The sequence below is a fragment of the Ranitomeya imitator genome, chromosome 2, assembly GCF_032444005.1.
Source record: "Ranitomeya imitator isolate aRanImi1 chromosome 2, aRanImi1.pri, whole genome shotgun sequence".
Classification (NCBI taxonomy): domain Eukaryota; kingdom Metazoa; phylum Chordata; class Amphibia; order Anura; family Dendrobatidae; genus Ranitomeya; species Ranitomeya imitator.
In genome coordinates this window covers 71,910,071-71,935,266 of record NC_091283.1, presented here as the reverse complement: position 1 = coordinate 71,935,266, position 25,196 = coordinate 71,910,071, and the positions used below count along the sequence as shown (strand labels likewise).

Below are 25,196 nucleotides of genomic sequence, written 5' to 3'. Positions count from 1 at the left end.
GGCGCCTTCTGGAGGATAGGAACTAGCTGCTACCCTTCCACATCCGCTGGAGCAGCACTTTGTACTTCCGGAGCTCCGGAGGATCCGGGACCCACCCTGAGCGGAGGAGAGGTGAGATGTGCGGGATAGAGCGCCCTGTATCTGGCGGTGCTGGGGACGTGCGGCCGTACCACTGCAGTGTGCATTAGAGGGGTGGACCGTGTGTGTTGTTGCACTGTTTGGTGCGATGTCCTGTGTATTACACCCTGAAGTAGGACTGCGCTGGGGGGTGAAGTCTGCACAGTGTACAGCTGTTACACTACCCCCCCATTACTGCATTATGCACGTGTCCGAGCCCCATTGTACATATGACATGGGCCACCAGAACTGCAGTGGTTTTGGGGGGGGCCCAACAGTTATGTTCCTTTAAGTGTTATTAACCCCCCTCCCCCTTCACTCATGCACGCCATGTTTTCCTGTATAGGGAAACATGCACAGACTTTCATCAAGGAGGTAGTACACTGCTAATCCCACCCTGGATGAACTTTATTATAGTGCTGACCCTCGCAGGAGTGCACGGGGGGCTCCCAATCCCACAAATCTACAGCAAAGATCAGTGCAGATTTTGCCCCTCCGCCGGTGATCCATCATGTCGCTCCTCTAAGAAAAAGTTCTAGTGAAAAACCACGATGGGCTGTGGGATATAAAATCTTGCAAGTTTCTATGCAAAAATAAAAAATCCGGCAGTGAGATTTATCCAGATCACATGTACATGGCGAGCAGTGTACGTGCTCACAGGAAATGTACAGCGTTTCTGTCCTTTCCGGGCACTTCTCACAAAAGGGTTAAAACAGCCACGTCATGTGCGGAGGACACAGACACTTCTGCAATTTACGGATGTTAATGATCCAATGATTTCAACTTTTCTGTGAACACGACCTAACGAGGCAGAATGGCCTCTGGGAGGAGGGGGCGGCGGGAGCCTCTGGGAGGAGGGGGCGGCGGGAGTCTCGTGGCCTCTGGGAGGAGGGGGCGGCGGGAGCCTCACGGCCTCTGGGAGGAGGGGGCGGCGGGAGCCTTGCGGCCTCTGGGAGGAGGGGGCGGCGGGAGCCTCGCGGCCTCTGGGAGGAGGGGGCGGCGGGAGCCTCGCGGCCTCTGGGAGGAGGGGGCGGCGGGAGCCTCGCGGCCTCTGGGAGGAGGGGGCGGCGGGAGTCTCGCGGCCTCTGGGAGGAGGGGGCGGCGGGAGTCTCGCGGCCTCTGGGAGGAGGGGGCGGCGGGAGTCTCGCGGCCTCTGGGAGGAGGGGGCGGCGGGAGTCTCGCGGCCTCTGGGAGGAGGGGGCGGCGGGAGTCTCGCGGCCTCTGGGAGGAGGGGGCGGCGGGAGTCTCGCGGCCTCTGGGAGGAGGGGGCGGCGGGAGTCTCGCGGCCTCTGGGAGGAGGGGGCGGCGGGAGCCTCGCGGCCTCTGGGAGGAGGGGGCGGCGGGAGCCTCGCGGCCTCTGGGAGGAGGGGGCGGCGGGAGCCTCGCGGCCTCTGGGAGGAGGGGGCGGCGGGAGCCTCGCGGCCTCTGGGAGGAGGGGGCGGCGGGAGCCTCGCGGCCTCTGGGAGGAGGGGGCGGCGGGAGCCTCGCGGCCTCTGGGAGGAGGGGGCGGCGGGAGCCTCGCGGCCTCTGGGAGGAGGGGGCGGCGGGAGTCTCGCGGCCTCTGGGAGGAGGGGGCGGCGGGAGCCTCGCGGCCTCTGGGAGGAGGGGGCGGCGGGAGCCTCGCGGCCTCTGGGAGGAGGGGGCGGCGGGAGCCTCGCGGCCTCTGGGAGGAGGGGGCGGCGGGAGCCTCGCGGCCTCTGGGAGGAGGGGGCGGCGGGAGCCTCGCGGCCTCTGGGAGGAGGGGGCGGCGGGAGCCTCGCGGCCTCTGGGAGGAGGGGGCGGCGGGAGCCTCGCGGCCTCTGGGAGGAGGGGGCGGCGGGAGCCTCGCGGCCTCTGGGAGGAGGGGGCGGCGGGAGCCTCGCGGCCTCTGGGAGGAGGGGGCGGCGGGAGCCTCGCGGCCTCTGGGAGGAGGGGGCGGCGGGAGCCTCGCGGCCTCTGGGAGGAGGGGGCGGCGGGAGCCTCGCGGCCTCTGGGAGGAGGGGGCGGCGGGAGCCTCGCGGCCTCTGGGAGGAGGGGGCGGCGGGAGCCTCGCGGCCTCTGGGAGGAGGGGGCGGCGGGAGCCTCGCGGCCTCTGGGAGGAGGGGGCGGCGGGAGCCTCGCGGCCTCTGGGAGGAGGGGGCGGCGGGAGCCTCGCGGCCTCTGGGAGGAGGGGGCGGCGGGAGCCTCGCGGCCTCTGGGAGGAGGGGGCGGCGGGAGCCTCGCGGCCTCTGGGAGGAGGGGGCGGCGGGAGCCTCGCGGCCTCTGGGAGGAGGGGGAGGCGGGAGCCTCGCGGCCTCTGGGAGGAGGGGGCGGCGGGAGCCTCGCGGCCTCTGGGAGGAGGGGGCGGCGGGAGCCTCGCGGCCTCTGGGAGGAGGGGGCGGCGGGAGTCTCGCGGCCTCTGGGAGGAGGGGGCGGCGGGAGTCTCGCGGCCTCTGGGAGGAGGGGGCGGCGGGAGTCTCGCGGCCTCTGGGAGGAGGGGGCGGCGGGAGTCTCGCGGCCTCTGGGAGGAGGGGGCGGCGGGAGTCTCGCGGCCTCTGGGAGGAGGGGGGCGGCGGGAGTCTCGCGGCCTCTGGGAGGAGGGGGCGGCGGGAGTCTCGCTGCCTCTTTGGAGGAGGGGGCGGCGGGAGCCTCGCGGCCTCTGGGAGGAGGGGGCGGCGGGAGCCTCGCGGCCTCTGGGAGGAGGGGGCGGCGGGAGCCTCGCGGCCTCTGGGAGGAGGGGGCGGCGGGAGCCTCGCGGCCTCTGGGAGGAGGGGGCGGCGGGAGCCTCGCGGCCTCTGGGAGGAGGGGGCGGCGGGAGCCTCGCGGTCCCTGGGAGGTGGTGGAGGGATGGTGGCGAGAGCCTGGCGGCCTCTGATTCTTGGTCAAGTTCATACGCTGCTGATTGCAAATCTCCAGCCGTTTACAGTATAATACAAGTCCCAGTCACACATTTAAGGAAAAAAAATCTGCACAAAAACGGTTCGGGGATCTTGCGCGGATTTTCATTGTGGATTTCACCCTGTTCAGTGCTTAATGGAGTAGGGTCAAATGTGCAGTGAAATCTGCAAGTAACACGTGCAGATCCGGTCTATGGATTGGTGACCAAAGGATCTGTAGTCAGGCTGCCACAACTCGAAGTTATAGGAAAAGAATCCAGTGACCTGTTTGTACATTGCACATTAGGAGGTGAGGTTCCATTCCGAGGATCCGCTGGGATTGATCATGATGATCCCCTGCAAGATGCGTCCTATCAGTAGATGTGAGGTCCCCTGACCCTGCTTATCTCTCCGTCAGAGGGCAGCAGAGCAGGACGACCCCTCTAGCAGGGTCTTCTGTATGGAGGTGAAGACCTGACTCTTTACATAGTGATGAACGTTTCCCACATCTCGGACGAGCCTGTCGCACGCCGCTGCTGGAAAGACACAACTTACGAGGTGTCTGCATCTGCATGTTTTCTTGCATTTTGTGGGTTAATTTTCCATGTTTCACTATGTCTATCTTTTTTCTCTTTTATTCTGTCGCTTTTTTCTGTTGCAGTATTAATATCTACACAAAAATTGTAACCACTATTTTTACGTTCCGTTCTCCAATGTTGTTTTTTTCCTAGAAGCGTTACCTTGACCAGTAATGTAGCATCTGGACACAGATTTAGGTTAAAAGGAATAAATCAGCAGGTTTTTGCTATGTAATTTGACAGCAGCATGATGTAGGGGCAGAGACCCTGATTGCAGCGATTTAGTCACTTGCTGGGCTGCTTGCTGTCATTTTGATCCAAACACCGTTTTCTCTGTTGCAGATTTAGCAGTTTTCTGAGCTTTATATAAGCCCGTCCATGCCACTGATTGGCAACTTTCTGCGTACACTGTGCATAGGCAATAAGCTGCCAATCACTAGTGTGGGCGGGGTTATGCAGCAGTTGATTAGGAGACACCAGACACCTAGCCCAGTAGTGACAACCTCCGGCTGGTAAAACACTGGCTCCCGTTCAGCTGCCACAGATTGCAGACAGGGACTATTGGATCGGGTCCTGAGTGCTCCTCCCGAAATGCAGAGGGAGTTGCGTGCACATATCTTTTCCTTAATTTGTATGAGTGTTCCAAATAGTGGTGAGCTCTGCCTGCGCTGGCACCCCTCCGCTCCTGACGGCGCACCCCGGGCCACAGGTTTTGGCCTCCAGTTGTTTGATGACCACTGACTACCGTAATCTGTTTTCTGTGCAGCCCACGGCTTCCTCTTTTTCTTTGCTGACTTTGCTCAGAAATTTTTATCTGTAGAGCTGTAATTGTTTTGCAATTATTCTCTGATCGGTTTGTCAGATCTTTTGGCTAAAGGTCACTCAGGCCAGGAACCCTGCAGGCCTAGAATCTTTACGGAAGCCTAATCTAACGTTACAGAATAGTTATTATTGCCCGGCATGCCCCGAGTGAGAGATTACAAATATGTCCAGTTACCTGCACTAATATTGGGGATTTCTAGTGCCTTCATGTACGTCCTCACCATGACCATCACTGCTATAGGACCTACACGACCAAACAGAGGAGATCTCTGGAAGAGAAAATCATGGGGCCGGATACTTTCTTCTTTTTTCATTGTTGGTTGACAACTGAACCAACCCTTTGTTTTCAATTTTGTTTCTTTCTTGTTTAATGAAGTGGTTTATTGGGACAACGTTTGCTGACAATATGTTAACATAATAAAATAACTCACACTTTACATCCTGGGCTGGCGCCTCTTTGGTCTCACCACTGGTCATGCATCAGTGACCTTATGTGGATCACTCACCAGTGATTGGCTGGTCCCACGGTCATCAGATCATTGGGGGATCTAAGACCCACACCTCTGCCGATCAGCTGTACTCGGCTCTAGAAGCAGCCCCATGTAAGCCAAAGATGGAACCAGAACATCCCAACTCCCTATGATGAGTAGCGTTCTTTGTCAAGAACTGAAGATCCGATCCCATGCAAATATATAAAGATAGGTCCTCAATATTACAGGGCTGGACTACCCCTTTAGATATTGATGTGCCCATAGATTTCTACAGGTATCATCATTAAACGGGACTACAATGAGCCACAGCAAATGATGGTCGTATTCTACATTGGTTTTCTAACTTTTTTTTTTCTCTTTTCTTTGCCTGAAGTGAGTACTGGAAACCGGAGGGACCCGGCGCTGCACCTCTCCTGGTGCTAGTTGACTGAACTCGGTACACGTGGGCAACGTCATCTCTTCTCTGGCCTAATCGATCCATCTCCGCAGGACACTTTATGGTACAGGAGGATATGACCACCTTCAATTTCGGTCCAACACACTAGCGCCCTCCCTCCTATCCCCGTTGTGACGTAGTGCATGAGCGGTTCGCCTCTCTGGGTCCATGAGGGAATATAAAGTGGTGGTGTTGGGCAGCGGAGGGGTCGGGAAATCGGCCCTGACTGTACAGTTTGTTACTGGCACCTTCATTGAAAAATATGACCCCACCATTGAGGATTTCTACCGCAAAGAGATTGAGGTGGACTCTTCGCCGTCGGTGCTGGAGATCCTGGACACGGCTGGCACAGAGCAGTTTGCCTCCATGAGGGATTTATACATTAAGAACGGGCAGGGTTTCATCTTGGTGTACAGCTTGGTGAATCAGCAGTCATTCCAGGTAAGTGCACCCTCCAAACCAGACTTGTGTGTGTATATACTACAAGGAAATCTTTAGGACTAGTTCAGACGCTGCAAAAAAAAAAAAATGGGGTGGGAAAACGAATACCGCCCCATATACATTAGATGGGTATCCGTCGTACAGAAGGTTTTCTTCTAGCAATCCATCATGAAATGTGATTACAGGAGCATGTCTGTGTGATGAGCGGCCGGACTCAAGTGATGCTTTAATAATTAAAATGCTTTTCCGCATCCTCATGAAACCATGGACGTGATGTTCTCTTTAACACTGGGATCTGTGTTATGGATTTCTATGAATCATTATGTTGTGCAAACTCCTTTCAAGGCAGAAAGTCAGTCATATGAGGAAAGAGGCTAAAGTTCAGTTTTGTTTTCAAAATCGTGAAGTTAAAGGGAAGAAAAAGCCTTAAAACTGATGAAAAATGAATTATCGCACAGTGTTCACTAGCGGTTTCATACCGCCATCTCACGTGTTTTGTCAGCGTCACAGACTCGGGTTTCTACCTTTCACTATTACAGGTGACAAAAACAATGATGATAAAATCCTCAGCGTCTCTGAGGTAAATTGTCCTGCTAGACTGGTCCCAACAACCGGGGGTTTTAGCGGATTGTGTTTTGATGCGGCCTCGTAAACCTTTCATTTTTCTAATTTGCTGGGTTTGGCTGTGACGCTCCTACAACCCTCAACAGATCAAATGCACATAGAGGCCTGAGTAATGAGGCGTCATTATAGAGTCAAAAAGAAAACCTCTCGGGAGATTCTGCACACTTTGTGTTCATGGCATCTTTAGGGTATGTTCACACAGTGTTGTTTTTTTTTTTTCTGTTGGAAATGCCAACGTTGTTTTTTTGTCATCCTGAAGTGTAAGGCTATGTGCACACGTTCAGGATTTCTCGCAGAAAATTCCTGAGAAAAGCCTGAAATTTTCTGCAAGAAATCTGCATACGTTTTTGCCGCGTTTCTGCCGCTTTTTTGATGCGTTTTTTTCCGGACATTTCCCAATGTATTTTGTAGTGGGAAATCCGCAAAATTAATGAACATGCTGCGTTTTTAACCGCGATGCGTTTTTTTCTCGGAAAAAAGTGCATCATGTGCACAAAACATGCGGAATTCATTCTAAATGATGGGATGCTTATTGTATGCGTTTTTTTTGCGGTTTTATAGCGTTTTTATCGGGAAAAACCGCAACGTGTGCACACAACCTTAACCCCTTCAAGTCGCGGCCCTTTTTCATTTTTGCGTTTTCGTTTTCCACTTCCCTCCTTCTCTGAGCCATAACTTTTTTATTTTTCCGTCAATATGCTCATGTGAGGGCTTATTTTGTGCGGGACGAGTTGTACTTTTGAACGACACCATTGGTTTTACCATGTCTTTTACTAGAAAACGGGAAAAAAATTCCAAGTGCGGTGAAATTGCAAAAAAAGTGCAATCCCACACTTTTTTGTTTGGCTTTTTTGCTAGGTTCACTAAATGCTAAAACTAACCTGCCATTATGATTCTCTAGGTCATTACAAGTTCATAGACACCTAACATGTCTAGGTTATTTTTTATCCAAGTGGTGAAAAAAAATTCCAAACCTTGCTTAAAAAAAAAAAAAAAAGTGCCATTTTCCGATACCCGTAGCGTCTCCATTTTTCGTGACCTGGGGTCGGGTGAGGGCTTACTTTTTGCGTGCCGAGCTGATGTTTTTAATGATACCATTTTTGCGCAGATACGTTCTTTTGATTGCCCGTTATTGCATTTTAATGCAATGTCGCGGTGACCAAAAAAACGTAATTCTGGCGTTTCGGATTTTTTTCTCGCTACGCCGTTTAGCGATCAGGTTAATGCTTTTTTTTTAATTGATAGATCGAGCGATTCTGAACGCGGCGATACCAAATATGTGTTTGATTTTTTTTTTTTTATTGTTTCATTTAGGATGGGGTGATTTAAACTTTTATATTTTTTATATTTTTTTCATATTTTTAAAAACATTTTTTTTTACTTGTGCCATGCTTCAGTACCCTCCATGGGAGGCTAGAAGCTGGCATAGCCTGATCGGCTCTGCTACATAGCAGCAATCATCAGATCGCTGCTATGTAGCTGAAATGTAGGTGTGCTGTGAGCGCCGACCACGGGGGCGCTCACAGCAGGCCGGCATCAGTAGCTATAGAGGTCTCAAGGACCTCTATGGTTACCTTCCTGATGCATCGCTGACCCCCGATCATGTGACGCATGTAACATCATCATGTAAGTGCTGCGGAATATGTTGGCGCTATATAAATAAAAATTATTATTATGTGACAGGGGTCGGCGATGACGTCATTTCTGGCCGCCCGGCAGGATGCGGTAGTTAAATGCCGCTGTCTGTGTTTGACAGCGGCATTTAACAGGTTAATAGCGGCGGGTGAATAGCGATTTCACCCGCCGCTATTGCGCGCACATGTCAGCTGTACAAAACAGCTGACATGTCGCGACTTTGATGCGGGCTCACTGCCGGAGCCCACATCAAAGGGGGATTCACGGCATGCGCAGTACATTTCCTTGAAATTTTTGTCATTTTTCTATGGCCTTTTCTGTAAAAATAAAGTTATAATCTATTTTTAATTTATTTATTCTACATTCAGAACCCTGAAATATGAGCAACAAAGCAGTTTTACTGTAGAAATGAACAGTTTTTCAGATGTCTTTGGGAGAGGACCCGCTCCAAAAATGCCTGGAGAAAAATAGTGTGAACATAGTCTTATAGCTAGAGGTGTTCAGTTTGTTCAAGTCATTTAGAAGACCCAATTTCCTTTGTCTTAAAAAAAAAAAAAAAAAATGGAAGAAAAGTTTTCTAAACCTTGCAAATGCCAAATGGTGGTTTCACCTAGAGCATCTGACCCCACACATGCGCCCTTGGAGGAGCGCTAGTGCGTTCTCAATGGGAGAGCTTAGTAAGCCACTGTCGGGATCCTCCAGTGGTGGCTTATCTTCCGTGAAAACGACACACGGGAGAGTCTGGACACCCCCATATACATGGGATGGTTGATCGGCCATGTTGGTGGTGGGTACAGTTGATAGTTGTCCACTGAGTATGGAAAAGTTGCATCCAAGCAATATGAGACATAATTTTGGCACTTAGTGGTCTTGCAATGTTGTAAAATATTCTGTAGGGTCCGTTTCATGGCTACCTAGATTTCCGGGATTGTACTGATCCAAACTTGATCACTATAGGAACTTGGATATTTTGCTCTTATATATCTTTCTATACTGCTAATTCGTTTAACGTCATATTTTTTTTATCTTTTATCCAGGATATCAAGCCGATGAGGGACCAAATAGTCAGAGTCAAGAGATATGAAAAAGTCCCTCTTATTTTAGTCGGGAACAAGGTCGATCTGGAATCCGAGCGAGAAGTTATGTCTACAGAAGGCCGCTCTCTTGCCCAGGAGTGGGGCTGTCCATTCATGGAGACATCTGCCAAGAGCAAGACAATGGTGGACGAACTGTTTGCAGAGATCGTCAGGCAAATGAACTATGCCTCATTGCCTGAGAAACAGGATCAGTGTTGTACAACGTGCACTGTTCAATGAGAAACTCAGAGGGACCTCACACATGGCCATAAAGAGCAGGTTGGTCTGGAGAGCATTTCTTCTCATGGAAGGCTGTAGGTCATCTTGGCAGTCAGTGTGTGGCGGCTGAGTGCCCTGCAGCGGGTGGCCATATATGTTTGTAACTTGCCCATCAATAGTCAAATGTGTCTAAAGGCTGCTCTTGCGGTAAGTTCTGCTGTTGAAGCCGTGTCTACAGAACTCAGCCTAAAGCTGCGTTCACACATCCGTTATGACTAGTTTGTTTGGTTTTTTTTGTTGTTTTTTTTTTTTCAGCATATGAAAAAATCTAATCTATTTTATCCTGGTTTTCAATCACTTTTGGAGTATGTGGCATCATCCCCTGTTTTTCTCACTTCCTTCTGACCAAACTGAGACCTGGAAGAAATGAGAGCGCTTCCTCCTTTCTGATCTTCGAATGTCCGTTACATCTGAAGGAAGTGAGTGAAGCAGGCGTTGATTGACTGCAGGGCTCACATGGCATAATGTCATGGGAGCCTTGGAAGACTGCGCACCGATGTTACTGGAATCGCATCGGAGGTGAGTATAGGCTATTGGTTAATTCAGGGGTCAGTAACAATTGAGAAAGGGTTCTCTGAGTAAGTGGGCAACCCCTGTAAGAATCAGTGGTTAACTACACTTTCATGCCCACATCAAATAGGCAGATACTCCTGGAAATTATGTCCGACAGAGCACAAAGTGACTCCGTCTGCTCCACTGAGGTCAATGGCACCGTCCAAAAACATCCGAATCCCGTTTTACAGGGTTTCTGATGTGGGGGTAAAACTTGATGTTAACATAGCCTATGTTGGAGCCAAGTTCTTTGTTGCCGTCCACACACCCGAGACATGCAGACATTTTATTTAGCTTCTCTTGTCTTTGATGTTTTTTTGTGGTTGATGTAAGGAAATTTGTCTGTGAGCACCAATGGGCACAGGGACTGATGAGTGCGCGATATGTTGGCGATTCATGAGTGGTGGTAGTAAAGATATTAGATATTTAGTTTAGTTGTCAAAAATGAGTTGAGGAATACCATCAGCTTTCCTTAATTGTGCCCAATCTGCCACTTTTACACTACACCTCTGAATGAATTGAACTTTCTTAGTGTTATTATCGTCACTTTTTCATCTGCCGTTCCTTTGCCCAATCTGTCATTGTGTTAATATTCTTATCCTATAATTAAAATCTTAATTTGGCTCAGACTCCTGTAACGATCAGGAGGCACAGAAAAGAAATTATTTATTACCGCTTATACTTGTGAAATGCCGTAAGAGTTGTCGCTACTGGTGCTGAACCTTCTATTTAAATATAGGGGATACCGGCCAACAAGACCCCTCTGACTTTATCTTTTATGGCTCATTACTGAGTCATTGACAATCCCTTGAGATTGTTAACTTTTTAGGCCAGTGTTTCTCAACTCCTGTCCTCAAGACCCACCAACAGGTCATGTTTTTAGGATTTCCTTAGTATTGCATAGACGATGGAATTAATGCTTGAGCAGGTGATGAAATTATCACCTGTGCAATACTAAGGATATCCTGAAAACTTGACCTGCTGGTGGGTCTTGAGGACTGGAGTTGAGAAACACTGGTTTAGGCCATTTCTTTTTGTTAGAAGAGTCTCCCAATAGTAAGGATACTTTTTCAACAATTCAGTGGTTTAGATCAGGTCTAGAATCGTGTCATCCATGTGAACCATCCATCCTAACCCTGACACACCCCTAACCCTAATCCCAACCGTAAATGTAATCCTAACCTTAACTTTAGCCCCAGCCCTAACCCTAATTTTAGCCCTAACCCTAATGGCAAAATAGAAGTAAATACATTTTTTTTATTTTCTTATTTTTCCTTAACTAAGGGGGTGGTGAAAGGGGGTTTGATTTACTTTTATAGCGGGTTTTTTAGCGGATTTTTATGATTGGCAGCCGTCACACACTAAAAGACGCTTTTTGTTGCAAAAAATATTTTGTCTCCACATTTTGAGAGCTATAATTTTTCCATATTTTGGTCCAGTGTCATGTGAGGTCTTGTTTTTTTGCGGGACGAGTTGACGTTTTTATTGTTAACATTTTCAGGCACGTGATATTTTTCGATCGCTTTTTATTACGATTTTTGTGAGGCAGAATGACCAAAAACCAGCTATTCATGAATTTCTTTTGGGGGAGGTGTTTATACCGTTCCACGTTTGGTAAAATTGATAAAGCAGTTTTATTCTTTGGGTCAGTACGATTACAGCGATAACTCATTTATATCTTTTTTTTGTTTTGGCGCTTTTTATACGATAAAAACTATTTTATATAAAAAATAATTTATTTTTGCATCTCTTTATTCTGAGGACTATAACTTTTTTTACTTTTTGCTGATGATGCTGTATGGTGGCTCATTTTTTGCGGGACAGGATGACGTTTTCAGCGGTACTATGTTTTTCTTTTTTTTTTTTTTAAATCCACCTTTTTGATCGCGTGTTATTCCACTTTTTGTTCGGTGGTATGATAAAGCGTTTTGTTCTTTGTTTTTTTTTTTGCCTCTTTTTTTTTTTACGGTGTTCACTGAAGGGGTTAACTAGTGGGACAGTTTTATAGGTTGGGTCGTTACGGACGCGGCGATACTAAATATGTGTACTTTTATTGTTTGTTTTTTTTATTTGAATAAAGAAATGTATTTATTGGAACAAATTTTTTTTTTTTTTTTTTTATTTAGGATTTTTATGTTTTATTTTTTGTCCCAGGGTGGGACGTCACTATGTATTGTCAGATCGCTGATCTGACACTTTGCAAAGCACTGAGCAGGCGCTTGCAAGCCACCTCCCTGCAGGACCCGGAGGGAGCCCTGCGGCCATTTTGGATCTGGGGCCTGCAGGGAGGAGACGCTCAGAACAACGCGATCACATCGCGTTGTTCCGAGGGTCTCAGGGAAGCACACAGGGAGCCCCCTCCCTGCGCGATGCTTCCCTATGCCGCCGGAACGCTGCGATCATGTTTGATATCAGTGTTCCAGGGGTTAATGTGCCAGGAGCTGTCCGTGACCGCTCCTGGCACATAGTGCCAGATGTGAGCTGTGATAGCTGACACCCGGCCGCGCTCACCTTAGGGCGTAGGAATGGTGCATCTGGGATGAGGTCAGAGAACCTTTCTTTCACTTCGTAGTGATGAGGGCATGGCTTAAAGTGAGTGGTGTGACAATTTTGAAGCACATACTTTTTTTTTTAAGTGTCAACTTTGGATACCCTGTGACTCTTATGCAAACATATACATCGTCCACGATTACTGAGCCTAGATAGTCTTTGATCATATGGAGCATCATCTGGGCCATTACATTTTTGACGCAAAGTGGTCCTCACGAGTAGGATTAGGCTAGGTTCACATTGCGTCAAGTACATGGCGTCAAACGGATGCGTTAAACGCATGTACAGAAACGGAGCAAAAATATGTGAAATTCGTCGTCACGGTAACGCTAGCGTTAACGCATGTGATCGCGTTTTTTCATTTTGATGTCCGTTTACGAAGTATCCGTTTGTCTGCGTTTGTCACTGTCAATAAAGTTGTTCTTTTTTTTTTTTTTTTGGGATATTTTGAGTGGGATATTTTAATGGCCGAAGTCACATTTCCTGTCACATGACCACATGTGACCACCTTCAAAAGCTATTAAAACGTGTGGTTCTATTTGGAAATTTTTCATGATTTGCGTCTGACTGCGTTTGCCATAGCCTTCTATGGCAGAATGAACGCTTCCGTTAGTAGTGCGTTAGCTTGGCCGGACCCGAAAACGCTGCAAGCCGCGTTGAAGGTCCGTCAGAAAAAAAACGTTATGTGACAAACGCATACCAATTTAGGGATGCGTCACGATGCGTCAGACAATGCAAGTCTATGGGCGCGTTAGTATGTGCGTTACATTGCGTTTTTACTACTTAAAAACGAGTCCGTTAGACGGACACACCTAGCGCAATGTGAACCCAGCCTTAGAATATTATTTATTTATTGTTATAGCGCCATTTATTCCATAGGGCTTTACATGTGAGAAGGGGTATACATAATAAATATAAGTACAATAATCTAAATCAATACAAGTCACGACTGGTACATGAGAGGACCCTGCCCGCGAGGGCTCACAATCTACCAGGGATGGGTGAGAATACAGTAGGTTAGGATAGAGCTGGTCGTGCAGCGGTTTGGTCTATCGGTGGTTACTGCAGGTTGTAGGCTTGTCGGAAGAGGTAGGTCTTCAGGTTCTTTTTGAAGGTTTCCACGGTAGACGAGAGTCTGATATGTTGTGGTAGAGGGTTCCCGAGTATGGGGGATGCGCTGAAGAAATCTCATATGCGATTGTGGGAAGAAGAGATAAGAAGGGAATATAGAAGATCTTTTGAGGATCGAATGTAGCGTTCAGGTAAGTACCGGGAGACGAGATCACAGATGTATGGAGGAGACAGGTTGTGGATGGCTTTGTATGCCATGGTTAAGCTTTTGAACTGGAGTCTTTGGGTAATGGGTAGCCAGTGCAGGGATTGACAGAGGGGAGATTCTGGGAAATAGCGGTGGGACAGGTGGACTAGTCTGGCAGCAGACTTTAGAATGGAGGGGTGTGAGAGTGTTAGAGGGGAGGCGACAGAGCAGGAGGTTGAAGTAGTCAAGGCGGGAGATGATGAGGGCATGGACTAGAGTTTTTGCAGATTCTTGGTTGAGGAATGTACGGATCCGGGATATATTTTTGAGTTGAAGTAGTCAGGAAGTGGAAAGGGCTTGGATATGTGGTTTGAAGGAGAGATTAGTGTCAAGGATTACCCCAAGGCAGCGAGCTTGTGGGATTAGGGGAAGTGGGTAGCCATTTACTTTAATGGATGGGTCTGTTGGGGGAATCAAGTGAGATCGGGGAAAGATGATGAATTCTGTTTTGTTCATATTAAGTTTTATAAATCTAGCGGAGAAGGATGAAATAATGGACAGACATTGTGGGATTCTGGTTAGTAGGGTTGTGATATCTGGTCCAGAGATGTAGATCTGTGTGTCATCAGCATGGAGATGATGCTGAAAGCCGTGAGATTCTATGAGCTGTCCCAGGCCGAAGGTGTAAATGGAGAAGAGCAGGGGCCCTAGGACTGAACCTTGCGGGACTACGACAGACAGGGGACAAGGTGAGGAGGTGGTGTGTGAGTGGGAGGCGCTGAATGTCCGGTCTGTAAAGTATGACAAGATCCAGGATGGGGCCAAATCTGTCATGCCAAGGGATGAGAGGGTCTGTAACAATAGGGAATGGTCCACTGTGTCAAAGGCAGAGGACAGGTCCAGGAGGAAGAGGACAGAGTAGTGTTGCTTGGCCTTGGCAGTTAATAGGTCATTGGTGGCCTTAGTTATGGCAGTTTCAGTGGAGTGGTGTAACCGGAAGCCAGATTGTAAGCGGTCAAAGAGAGAGCAAGAAGATAGGTGGGAGGACAGTTCAAGATGGACGTGTTGTTCCAGTAGTTTTGAGGCATAGGGGAGAAGTGATTTAGGGCGATGGCTACACAGGATGGTTCAAAAGAGGGCTTTTTGAGGATGGGTGTGATTGAGGCATGTTTAAAGCTTGAGGGGAAGAGACCACTTGTTAGTGATAGGTTGAAGAGATGGGTTATGGTTGGGATGAAGTGGGATGGGAGCGGGTCAAGTGCACAGGTGGTGAGATGCAATCTTGAGAGTAGAGTGGAGAGTCGATCTTCTGTAATGGTGAAGAAGTTGGTTTTGGAGGAGGTGGGCTGGGCAGTTGGGAGAAAGGGCTCTGGGAGGAGTTGTTGACCAAAACTCTCTGATGTTATCAATCTTGTGCTTGAAAATGAGGCACTGTATTCGGCTGAGATGAGTGGAGGGGGTGCTGGGGGACAGAGGAGAGAATTGAAAGTGTTGAATAAATGTTTAGGGTTGTGAGATATCAGCATTCGTGTCCAGAGGATGAATTTCGCTAGTTGGATTCCTCAAATGGGGATGGTAAAGTGCGGATTTCGGAGTGGGAATTTCTTCTGTTACCAGGTACCTGGTCACATTCAGTTAAGGGTTGCAAGGGTATATGCATGTGCATATCAACCAGAAGTCTCCTTGAGACCTCTATTGTTGCTGATGCCGGCTTGCTGTGAGCGCCACCTTGTGGTCGGCGCTCATAGCAAGCCTGTAATTCAGCTACATAGGAGTGCTCTATGCATCGCTCCTATATGGCAGAGCCGATCAGGCTATGCCAGCTTCTAGCTTCCCATGGAGGCTATAGAACCATGGCAAAAGTTTTAAAAAAAAGTTTTAAATATGAAAAAAATAATAAAAAAAATTATAAAAGTTTAAATCACCCCCCCTTTCGCCCCATTCAAAATAAAAAAAAAAAAAAATCAAACCTACCCATATTTTGTATCGCCGCGTTCAGAATCGCCCGATCTATCAATAAAAAAAAAGCATTAACCTGATCGCTAATCAGCGTAGTGAGAAAAAAACTCGAAACGCCAGAATTACATTTTTAAAATGCAGTAACAGGCGATCAAAAGAACGTATCTGCACCAAAATGGTATCATTAAAAACATCAGCTCGGCATGCAAAAAATAAGCCCTGACCCCAGGTCACAAAAAATGGAGACTCTACGGGTATTGGAAAATTGCGCAATTTATTTTTTTTATTCTTTTACCACTTAGATAAAAAAGTAACCTAGACATGTTTGGTGTCTCTGAACTCGTAATGACCTGGAGAATCAAAATAGCAGTTCCGTTTTAGCATTTAGTGAACCTAGCAAAAAAGGCAAACAAAAAACTTGTGGGATTGCACTTTTTTTGCAATTTCACCGCACTTAGAATTTTTTTTCCCGTTTTCTAGAACACAACATGCTAAAACCAATGATGTCTTTCAAAAGTGCAACTCGTCCCGCAAAAAATAAGCCCTCACATGGCCATATTGACGGAAAAATAAAAAAAAGTTATGGCTCTGAGAAAGAGGGGAGCGAAAAACGAGAACGCAAAAATGGAAAAGTGCAAGGTCTTGAAGGGGTTAATGGCGGTTTTACAGTACTAAGCAATATAATCTGAGGAGGCACAACATTTTAATAGATTGTGAGCCCTCGCGGGCAGGGTCCTCTCTCCTACTGTACCAGTCGTGACTTGTATTGTTTAAGATTATTGTACTTGTTTTTACTATGTATACCCCTCCTCACATGTAAAGCGCCATGGAATAAATAGCGCTATAATAATCAATAATAATGGCATATCCCAAACTCCTTGAGGGTATCTCTACACTCCTGCAAAGTCTTTGCCCTGAGTCCATGACATTCCCTAAGTGGATATTTTGTGGATATGGCACATATGGTTGCTGTCCATTATTTTAAGAGGCAACAGCATTTGGTTTAGTGAAGGATGGTGTAGTAAGTGGATCGTCGGTCTTTCTCACTGATACTGTGCCCCTTAATTCTTTACGTTTAATGGTAACGTTATCATACCTTGCAGATAATGATGAAGCTGGTGGAGTAGGTTGAGTGAAGTCAAAGCTGGGATCATTCTTCTTCCGAGATAGATTACTGATGAAGCTGGAAAAAATGTGAAAAGGGAGGAAAGGACACATTATGCTGTCTTTTGTATCTTGAGCCGGGGTCTTCCCATTTCCCCTGCAATGCTGTATGGCAACTTGGACATTACTGGATTCACCCCTGAGCAGTGTCAAGGTATCTCGGTCTAATTTTGCCCATTCGATTTCCTTTAGCAAGTTGATTTAGATCTTGACGTTTCCGGTTGTCTTTGTTTATCTTTGGGAACTGTTTGCAGTCTCTTAAATAAGGCACACTCTATGGCTCCTGAGCTGTCGTAGGTTTTTTCCAATCTCTCCCATGCTGCAATAAGGCCTGCATCTGAATGGTCCACATGAACTGCCCTTATTGTCTTGATGCGCTCCGAACCAGTTAACAAGCAAATCCAGTTCCTTGACAGTGAGCTTAACATCTTCGATTACCGCTTGAAAGGTCTGCTTCTCGGCTGTATAGTTCACGATCATCAATCTTTGAGAGACCGGTGTTTATTAACTGTCTGCGAATCAAGTATCTAACAAAGTCAGACATGTCTGATCTTCCGGTCATAGTTGCAGGATCAGCTTGTGGTATCCCTGGGGAATGTAAGTTCTCTGGCTTATATCACTGCGACGTATCGGGACCAAATGATGTGAGGTTTAAGCTGCGGTGTAGTCCCTAGAGGTTCTGCTAGCTGTGGCCTAAATTGTGGATTAGTGCTGGAAGTTAGCTCGTCAGTAGTAGGCAGCAACATCCCTTGCCTTGTGGGTGAATTTATGTGGTATATTGAAAGTGGCGCTGGTGCAGATGGTAAATGTCTTAACACGTAGTCAGCAGTGCGATCAGCTGGGTCTTCCCCTTCTGGAATGAAGCAGTCCATATCAGCATCTTGACATTAGTGCTTGTTCAAACACTTTCAGTTTAGCGAGGACTGTTGCTGCTTCCCTTTCTGCTTGGAGTATTTTTAATTGGGTTTCCATCTCTGCTTCCTTCCTAGCAAAGGAGCTTCTAAGGTTAGCTTCCTCTGCAGTCACATGCATTTCCAGTAGCTTGTCAGACAATGTTGACTTCCTAGAGTGAGACGATCTGAAAGATCGAGGTGTGATTTTGGTCGACGTTGTACAATGTGACCTAACCTCTTGGAGGTATGTGATACAGAGTTCTGCCTTATCCTGGGCATCTCGCACTAATGCTGTCTGTTCTTGGAGAAGAGTCTCTTTCGCCAGTTCTGCTTTGGCATCCTCCGAGTCAGTTACTCAGGAATGTGATGTACGTTGCTGACAGTCTCTGGTAGTGATCATGGGCGGTAGATAAGCGATTCAATATGGTGGTTAAATCTGCTTCACTTTTTAGAACGTGGAGAAGCTGCTAAATAGTGATCAACTCTGCCCCATAAATCATTTAGGTTGCCACTTAACTTATCTCTATTAGTCTCAAAGTTCTCTCTGACCTTTGGTGTCCGCTTGGTTACATGTTTGTGATATACGCCATGTTCTGCAGTAAGCGTGGACTCTGTTCCCGATGCATCTGTGGTGTCAAGAACATGATGAAGGATCCACGGAGCTTTTCGTGGACATGCTTTAGCGAAGATGGCGGACTATCATTGATTTGCTAGCAGATGATCCATATGCATTAGACACTGCAGACTTAGGTCTCTTGTTACTATTCTGCCACAGATGTAGGTGGATGAGATGTGTCTGTGGGATGTGAGCATGAATCTGTACAAGCAATGGCAGATAATGTTACTCGCTACCCCTTCCTCCTATGCTTTGACGAGCTGCATGTGGTTGATCCAGGAAGGACGATACAGTGATTAACTTTAAACCATTTTTATTCACCGTACCTTGATGAGATGAGGTAGAATGTCAGGGAAGATGAAGATGAGGTGGAATATGGAGGCTAGAGGTAACAGGAGAATCATCTCCTCAGTCCTGATGCACATTCTACCAAGATGGCACTGACCAACAGTAAGGCTATGTTCACACTTTGCAGATTCCACTGCGGATTTTTCCGCAGCAGAATTCCAAAATCCGCAGTGAAAACCCATCGCGGTTTTTACTGCGGATTTATCGCGGTTTTTACTGCGTTTTCTTCTGCGGATTTTCATCTGCAGTTTTCTATTGGAGCAGGTGAAAATCCGCAGAAAAGAAGTGACATGCTGCGGAATGTAATCCGCAGCGTTTCCGCGCGGATTTTTCTGCAGCATGTGCACAGCGTTTTTTGTTTCCCATAGATTTACATTGTAATGTAAACTCATGGGAAACTGCTGCGGATCCGCAGCGGTCAAATCCGCTGCGGATCCGCAGCAAAATCCGCAAAGTGTGAATATAGCCTAAGAATGTGAGGAAGAAGATAGGAGGAGTTAGAGAGATGCACTGTGGGAATTACAGCTTCAGAACATAACCTATAATAGCAATGGCCAGTAGATAGCAGTAAAGCGCAACAAACACTGTAACCATAGCATCTATACAGTGGGGAAAAAAAGTATTTAGTCAGTCAGCCATAGTGCAAGTTCCACCACTTAAAAAGATGAGAGGCGTCTGTAATTTACATCATAGGTAGACCTCAACTATGGGAGACAAACTGAGAAAAAAAAATCCAGAAAATCACATTGTCTGTTTTTTAAACAATTTATTTGCATATTATGGTGGAAAATAAGTATTTGGTCAGAAACAAAATTTCATCTCAATACTTTGTAATATATCCTTTGTTGGCAATGACAGAGGTCAAACGTTTTCTGTAAGTCTTCACAAGGTTGCCACACACTGTTGTTGGTATGTTGGCCCATTCCTCCATGCAGATCTCCTCTAGAGCAGTGATGTTTTTGGCTTTTCGCTTGGCAACACGGACTTTCAACTCCCTCCAAAGGTTTTCTATAGGGTTGAGATCTGGAGACTGGCTAGGCCACTCCAGGACCTTGAAATGCTTCTTACGAAGCCACTCCTTCGTTGCCCTGGCGGTGTGCTTTGGATCATTGTCATGTTGAAAGACCCAGCCACGTTTCATCTTCAATGCCCTTGCTGATGGAAGGAGGTTTGCACTCAAAATCTCACGATACATGGCCCCATTCATTCTTTCATGTACCCGGATCAGACGTCCTGGCCCCTTTGCAGAGAAACAGCCCCAAAGCATGATGTTTCCACCACCATGCTTTACAGTAGGTATGGTGTTTGATGGATGCAACTCAGTATTCTTTTTCCTCCAAACACGACAAGTTGTGTTTCTACCAAACAGTTCCAGTTTGGCTTCATCAGACCATAGGACATTCTCCCAAAACTCCTCTGGATCATCCAAATGCTCTCTAGCAAACTTCAGACGGGCCCGGACATGTACTGGCTTAAGCAGTGGGACACGTCTGGCACTGCAGGATTTGAGTCCATGGTGGCGTAGTGTGTTACTTATGGTAGGCCTTGTTACATTGGTCCCAGCTCTCTGCAGTTCATTCACTAGGTCCCCCCGCGTGGTTCTGGGATTTTTGCTCACCGTTCTTGTGATCATTCTGACCCCACGGGGTGAGATTTTGCGTGGAGCCCCAGATCGAGGGAGATTATCAGTGGTCTTGTATGTCTTCCATTTTCTAATTCTTGCTCCCACTATTGATTTCTTCACTCCAAGCTGGTTGGCTATTGCAGATTCAGTCTTCCCAGCCTGGTGCAGGGCTACAATTTTGTTTCTGGTGTCCTTTGACAGCTCTTTGGTCTTCACCATAGTGGAGTTTGGAGTCAGACTGTTTGAGGGTGTGCACAGGTGTCTTTTTATACTGATAACAAGTTTAAACAGGTGCCATTACTACAGGTAATGAGTTGAGGAAAGAGGAGACTCTTAAAGAAGAAGTTACAGGTCTGTGAGAGCCAGAAATCTTGATTGTTTGTTTCTGACCAAATACTTATTTTCCACTATAATATGCAAATAAATTGTTAAAAAAACAGACAATGTGATTTTCTGGATTTTTTTTCTCAGTTTGTCTCCCATAGTTGAGGTCTACCTATGATGTAAATTACAGACGCCTCTCATCTTTTTAAGTGGTGGAACTTGCACTATTGCTGACTGACTAAATACTTTTTTGCCCCACTGTATATGATGGTGAATGAAGTAAACCATATAACATTAGGCAAATCTCCCTTAAAGGGCACCTGTCACCCCGAAAATCGCGGGTGAGGTAAGCCCACCGGCATCAGGGGCTTATCTACAGCATTCTGTAATGCTGTAGATAAGCCCCCGATGTTACCTGAAAAAGACGTTATATTATACTCACCCAGGGGCGGTCCCGCTGCTGGTCAGGTCGTATGGGCGTCTCCGGTCCGCTGCGGCGCCTCCTATCTTCTTTCCATGACGTCCTCTTCTGATCTTCAGCCACGGCTCCGGCGCAAGCGTACTTTGCTCTGCCCTGTTGAGGGCAGACAAAGTACTGCTGTGCGCAGGCGCCGAGCCTCTGACTTTTCCGGCGCCTGCGCACTGCAGTACTATCCTCTGCCCTCAAGAGGGCAGAGCAAAGTACGCCGGAGCCGTAAATGCATGTCACTATGGAGCGGGAAAAGTAGCTGCCAGAAATGGCTCTGGCCAAGAGAATCCGGTGCTTCCAAGTGATGGTCACTTAGGGCCATAAAATCTCGGTGTCTGGTCAGTCTCGTTTGTAGCTTTGGGAATGTCTCTCTTGATCAGGTTGGGAGTCTCTGATTTTATGAGCTGCTGGTAAATCGCACATGACAGATATGTAAATATCACACAGAATGGAAGGTGCGGTTCTGATATTTGTGGAGACGGTGTTCGCCCATCTCTGAAATGCGTAATGGCTGTGGTATAACCAGTTTGTCTCTGCCCTGCCCATGGCTGCTGCTGTTACTTGTGGCGTTCTTATATGCAAATTATATTCTAAGGTACAGATAATGGCAGTGATGGGTCAGCTCCAACCTTGTGGGTCACTAACTCTGGGATCAGCTGCTGCAGCAGATTGGTCTTATAAGCAGACCGATCACTGCCATCATCTGTGCTCCACATGACTGCATTCTGAGATTGCTGCGGCTGACAGCGGGGAAATAAACTGGGGAAACACAGCTTTGGAAGCCACTTGCATACAATTTTTTTTTTTACAGGGATAAAAACAGAAAGAAAAGGATTTGCAAAGTTTTCTGCCTTTTCAAGATAAACAAATCTAAAAAAAAAAAAGTTAATTGTTAAGCTGAACTACACGTGTTTATCGCTAAGGCTTAATAAGATTTAGTTTAGTGTTTTGCTATGTTGTACATCAGATAGCTGTCAAAGTTTTGGGCCCCAGTTCTTCTGTTTGCACCTCTCCACTGAAGGAGAAGAAGAAAATGAGCCAATACCGGACACCTCATTGGGCGGGTATCGGTGATGAAATTCTTTATGCCCCTTCCCCCATTATTCAGGCTGATGTGGATTCGATGCCGATCAGCTGGCGTTAGCGGAACCATGGCTCCCTTCACCACATAGTGGTTGTTCCTCGGTACTGCAGCTCAACTCCTCTTGAAGTGCATAAGACCTGAGCTGTAAGACTCTTTGGCTCTTCTTTCGCCATATGGTTTGTTCTGGGGTTTGTTTGTTTTTTTGCAAGAATACCTGTATAGTACAGCACACGGAATTAAAGTAAGGAGGACCTCTAGCTATTGAGTTACCGACCTGTTCAGAGCTTCCATAATATGGCCACGTGTGGGAAGCCTTGCAGTTGGCTGGACAGCTGTAGCGGAGGGGAGACATTTAGCGAAATGTATTGAAAATCGAGGTCTTCCAATATGTCTTTGCATTGGGAATTTTTTTTACCCCTATGGTGAAATGACCCAAATCCAGTGCTGGGAGTGACCACGACTGTGTATATTTAATTCTTCGTCAAGTAACTGATTTATTTTTTTTTTCCTGTTTCTCTACAGATAACTCAGAGGAAATTTGCACAGCTTCGGCTTTGAAGACTTTACAGCCCAGGTTGCAGTTCTGAGCCTTGATAAACCTGTCTGCACAACAGCACATTTGCCATACTTGTCACCGAGCGCTCGGAGGCGGCGTGCAGCCCGCACGCTCGCTCGCCATCGGCAGCTGTGCTTAGCACGTTTCCCAGAAGTCTAAAGAAAAAAACAACTTTCCGTCTCCTTTTCTATTCTCCTACGTTCCCATTAACGGCTAATATGCAACAGTTCAGTCATGTTTTTATTTTCATTTTTTTAGCAGTATAGTTTAACCATTTTCTGACACTTGTATTTATTGAATACTTTAAACTCAGTATTACCTACTTAATGCCTTTAGGACGGTTTTAACAGAGGATAATTTTGAGCCTTAATCGAACGGTTCATTTCTGTATGTTACCTCGACTCTGCTCCTAACCCCTCCAACGCCAGCCGGCCGGCAATAACATTGCTTAAGCCATCGTTACCGGACCCTCTTGCATTGAAGGCGCTCATACACTTGATTTTTTTTTTTTTTTTTTATCTTGATTTATGGGTTGTATTTGCTTTTGAGATTATGTTTACGATTTTTTGGGTATCAAGTGAAGCTGCTGAAAACTACATTGGACCTGATTCTTTTTTTATATTGTTATTATTAAAAAAGCCTACAAGGTCCAGACCTTGTTGGAAGCCGAGCTGGTAGGTGAACAAAGTCCCCGCTAAAACATCTTATATTACAGGAGGATTTTTGTTTAAAAAAAAAAAAAAAAATTGAATCCTCCTGAAAAAAACAAAAGAATTGTTCCACCTTGAACTGACAAAATTGGTAACCCTAGGGCTTAAGCGTATGGCAGAATGTGGAAATCCAGTGGTTAGGACTCAAACGTATCCTATGTATTAATTTTTGCTCTTTTTTTCTTTTTTTTTTCCCCAAAATTCCCCTCTTTTAAAAAAAACAAAAAACCATTGATCACCGTTTTTCCACTTTTTTTTTTTTTTTTATATATATATATTTTACTATTATGTAGTTATGGGTTGTTACCTCTCGTGTGTCTCTAATATTACCCAGCTTCAGACATTTTTTTTTTTTTCCACCCTGTCTTCCCACATGTGCACATAAAAATCTAATACGAATAAACTGATTTTATGTTTTCTAGTTTATTATAGTTGTGTTTTTTCATGTACTTATTGAAAGTATCTATTTTTTTGTTGACTTTACCCACACTTGTTGCTTTCTGCTGTCATTCACACTTTCCTGCCCCAAGTTACAATGTGATTTGGCCACTTTTAACTCCAGAGATTATTCGCCTAATATCCTTTTATATATAGCCAAAGCCTTTCATGGTGTTTTAACTGATTTTTTTTTTTTTTTTTACATAAATGTCGGATTACTTGAACATTAAAACTTACAATTCGATTTTGCAGAAATGTTTTTAATTTGGGAATAGCCGTTACAACTTATGCCTCTATCATGCAATTATGTTTTTTTGTTTTCCTCTTATGTCTAAAGCAAACCTTCCCCCAAAAGAAAGAAAGATCTTGCTAAATGTACTGTATTTTTAGGATTATAAGATGCACTTTTTTCCCAAAAAAATGTAGGGAGGGAAATGGGGGTGCGTATTATAATCCGAATTGTAGCTGTGGTGGAGCGGGATCCCAGTGTCGCTGCTTCTGGCGGAGGCAGGAGTTGGGCAATGGCTGGGGACCCTAGGCTGGTACAACGAGGTGTTCAGTGGTGCGGGGGCTGCTGACATTTTATGACAACCCGGAGCCTTGCTTTTCCATACTCTTCTATGCGGTGGATCAGAGAAAATGGCCACTGGAGTCGGCGAATGCGCACATGGAGATCCTAGCACTGAGATCTCATCTCTCGAGATCTCAATTGTGCGTGCGCGGCCTCCGGCGGCTATTTTCCCAGAGTCCACACATTAGAAAGCATGGAAGATGTGGGGCTCCGGCTGTCAGAAAATGTCGGTGGAGCCCCCACCGCTGAACACCTTGTTGTTCCAGCCTGGGGCCCACAGCTATGGCACGACTCCTACTGCCACCGAACACCCTGTCCTACCAGCCTGGAGCCCACAGCATTTCCTGCCACCACTGCTGCATGCCAGGTAAGCTACCGCAAAAAGCGGATTATAACAGGCACCATTTTTATTTTAAAAAAAAAATTTTTTTTTCCTCCCCAAATTTTGGAGTGCGTATTATAAACCGCAAAATACGGTATCGTAAATTAGAAATCATCATATTGACCTGCTTAATCTCTGTTCACACTAGTGTTATGGATTCTGCCAGAATACCAGCTATCCCAGTTTATTCTACATGGATATGGATTAAGCCCCATGGGTTCCATTGTTTTTAATGGAGTTTTTTTTGGGTTGTTGTATTTATGATGACCTGAAAACTGCTACAGACAACCTGGTCCGTGCACTACATACTGGAAAGCGCCAGTGATAAACGTTTACCTGCACCGGAAATTGTTGCGCACCCATAG

The 25,196-nt window shown here is 46.6% G+C and overlaps 1 protein-coding gene across 1 annotated transcript; it reads left to right on the top strand.

The window, feature by feature from the left end:
* On the top strand, nt 1–23,866 carry RAP2C (RAP2C, member of RAS oncogene family). The gene is made up of 4 exons (XM_069746942.1): nt 1–111; nt 5,216–5,719; nt 9,016–9,333; nt 22,697–23,866. The coding sequence occupies exons 2-3, from the start codon at nt 5,447–5,449 to the stop codon at nt 9,292–9,294; spliced, it is 552 nt and encodes a 183-aa protein (XP_069603043.1). The 5' UTR covers nt 1–111; nt 5,216–5,446; the 3' UTR covers nt 9,295–9,333; nt 22,697–23,866.
* The last annotated feature ends 1,330 nt before the right edge of the window (nt 23,867–25,196 follow it).

Excerpts from the sequence above, each read along its gene's own strand:
- RAP2C (XM_069746942.1), top strand. The coding sequence starts at position 5,447 with ATGAGGGAATATAAAGTGGTGGTGTTGGGCAGCGGAGGGGTCGGGAAA. Across the intron at positions 5,720-9,015 it reads TGAATCAGCAGTCATTCCAG|GATATCAAGCCGATGAGGGA; the intron begins GTAAGTGCACCC and ends TCTTTTATCCAG.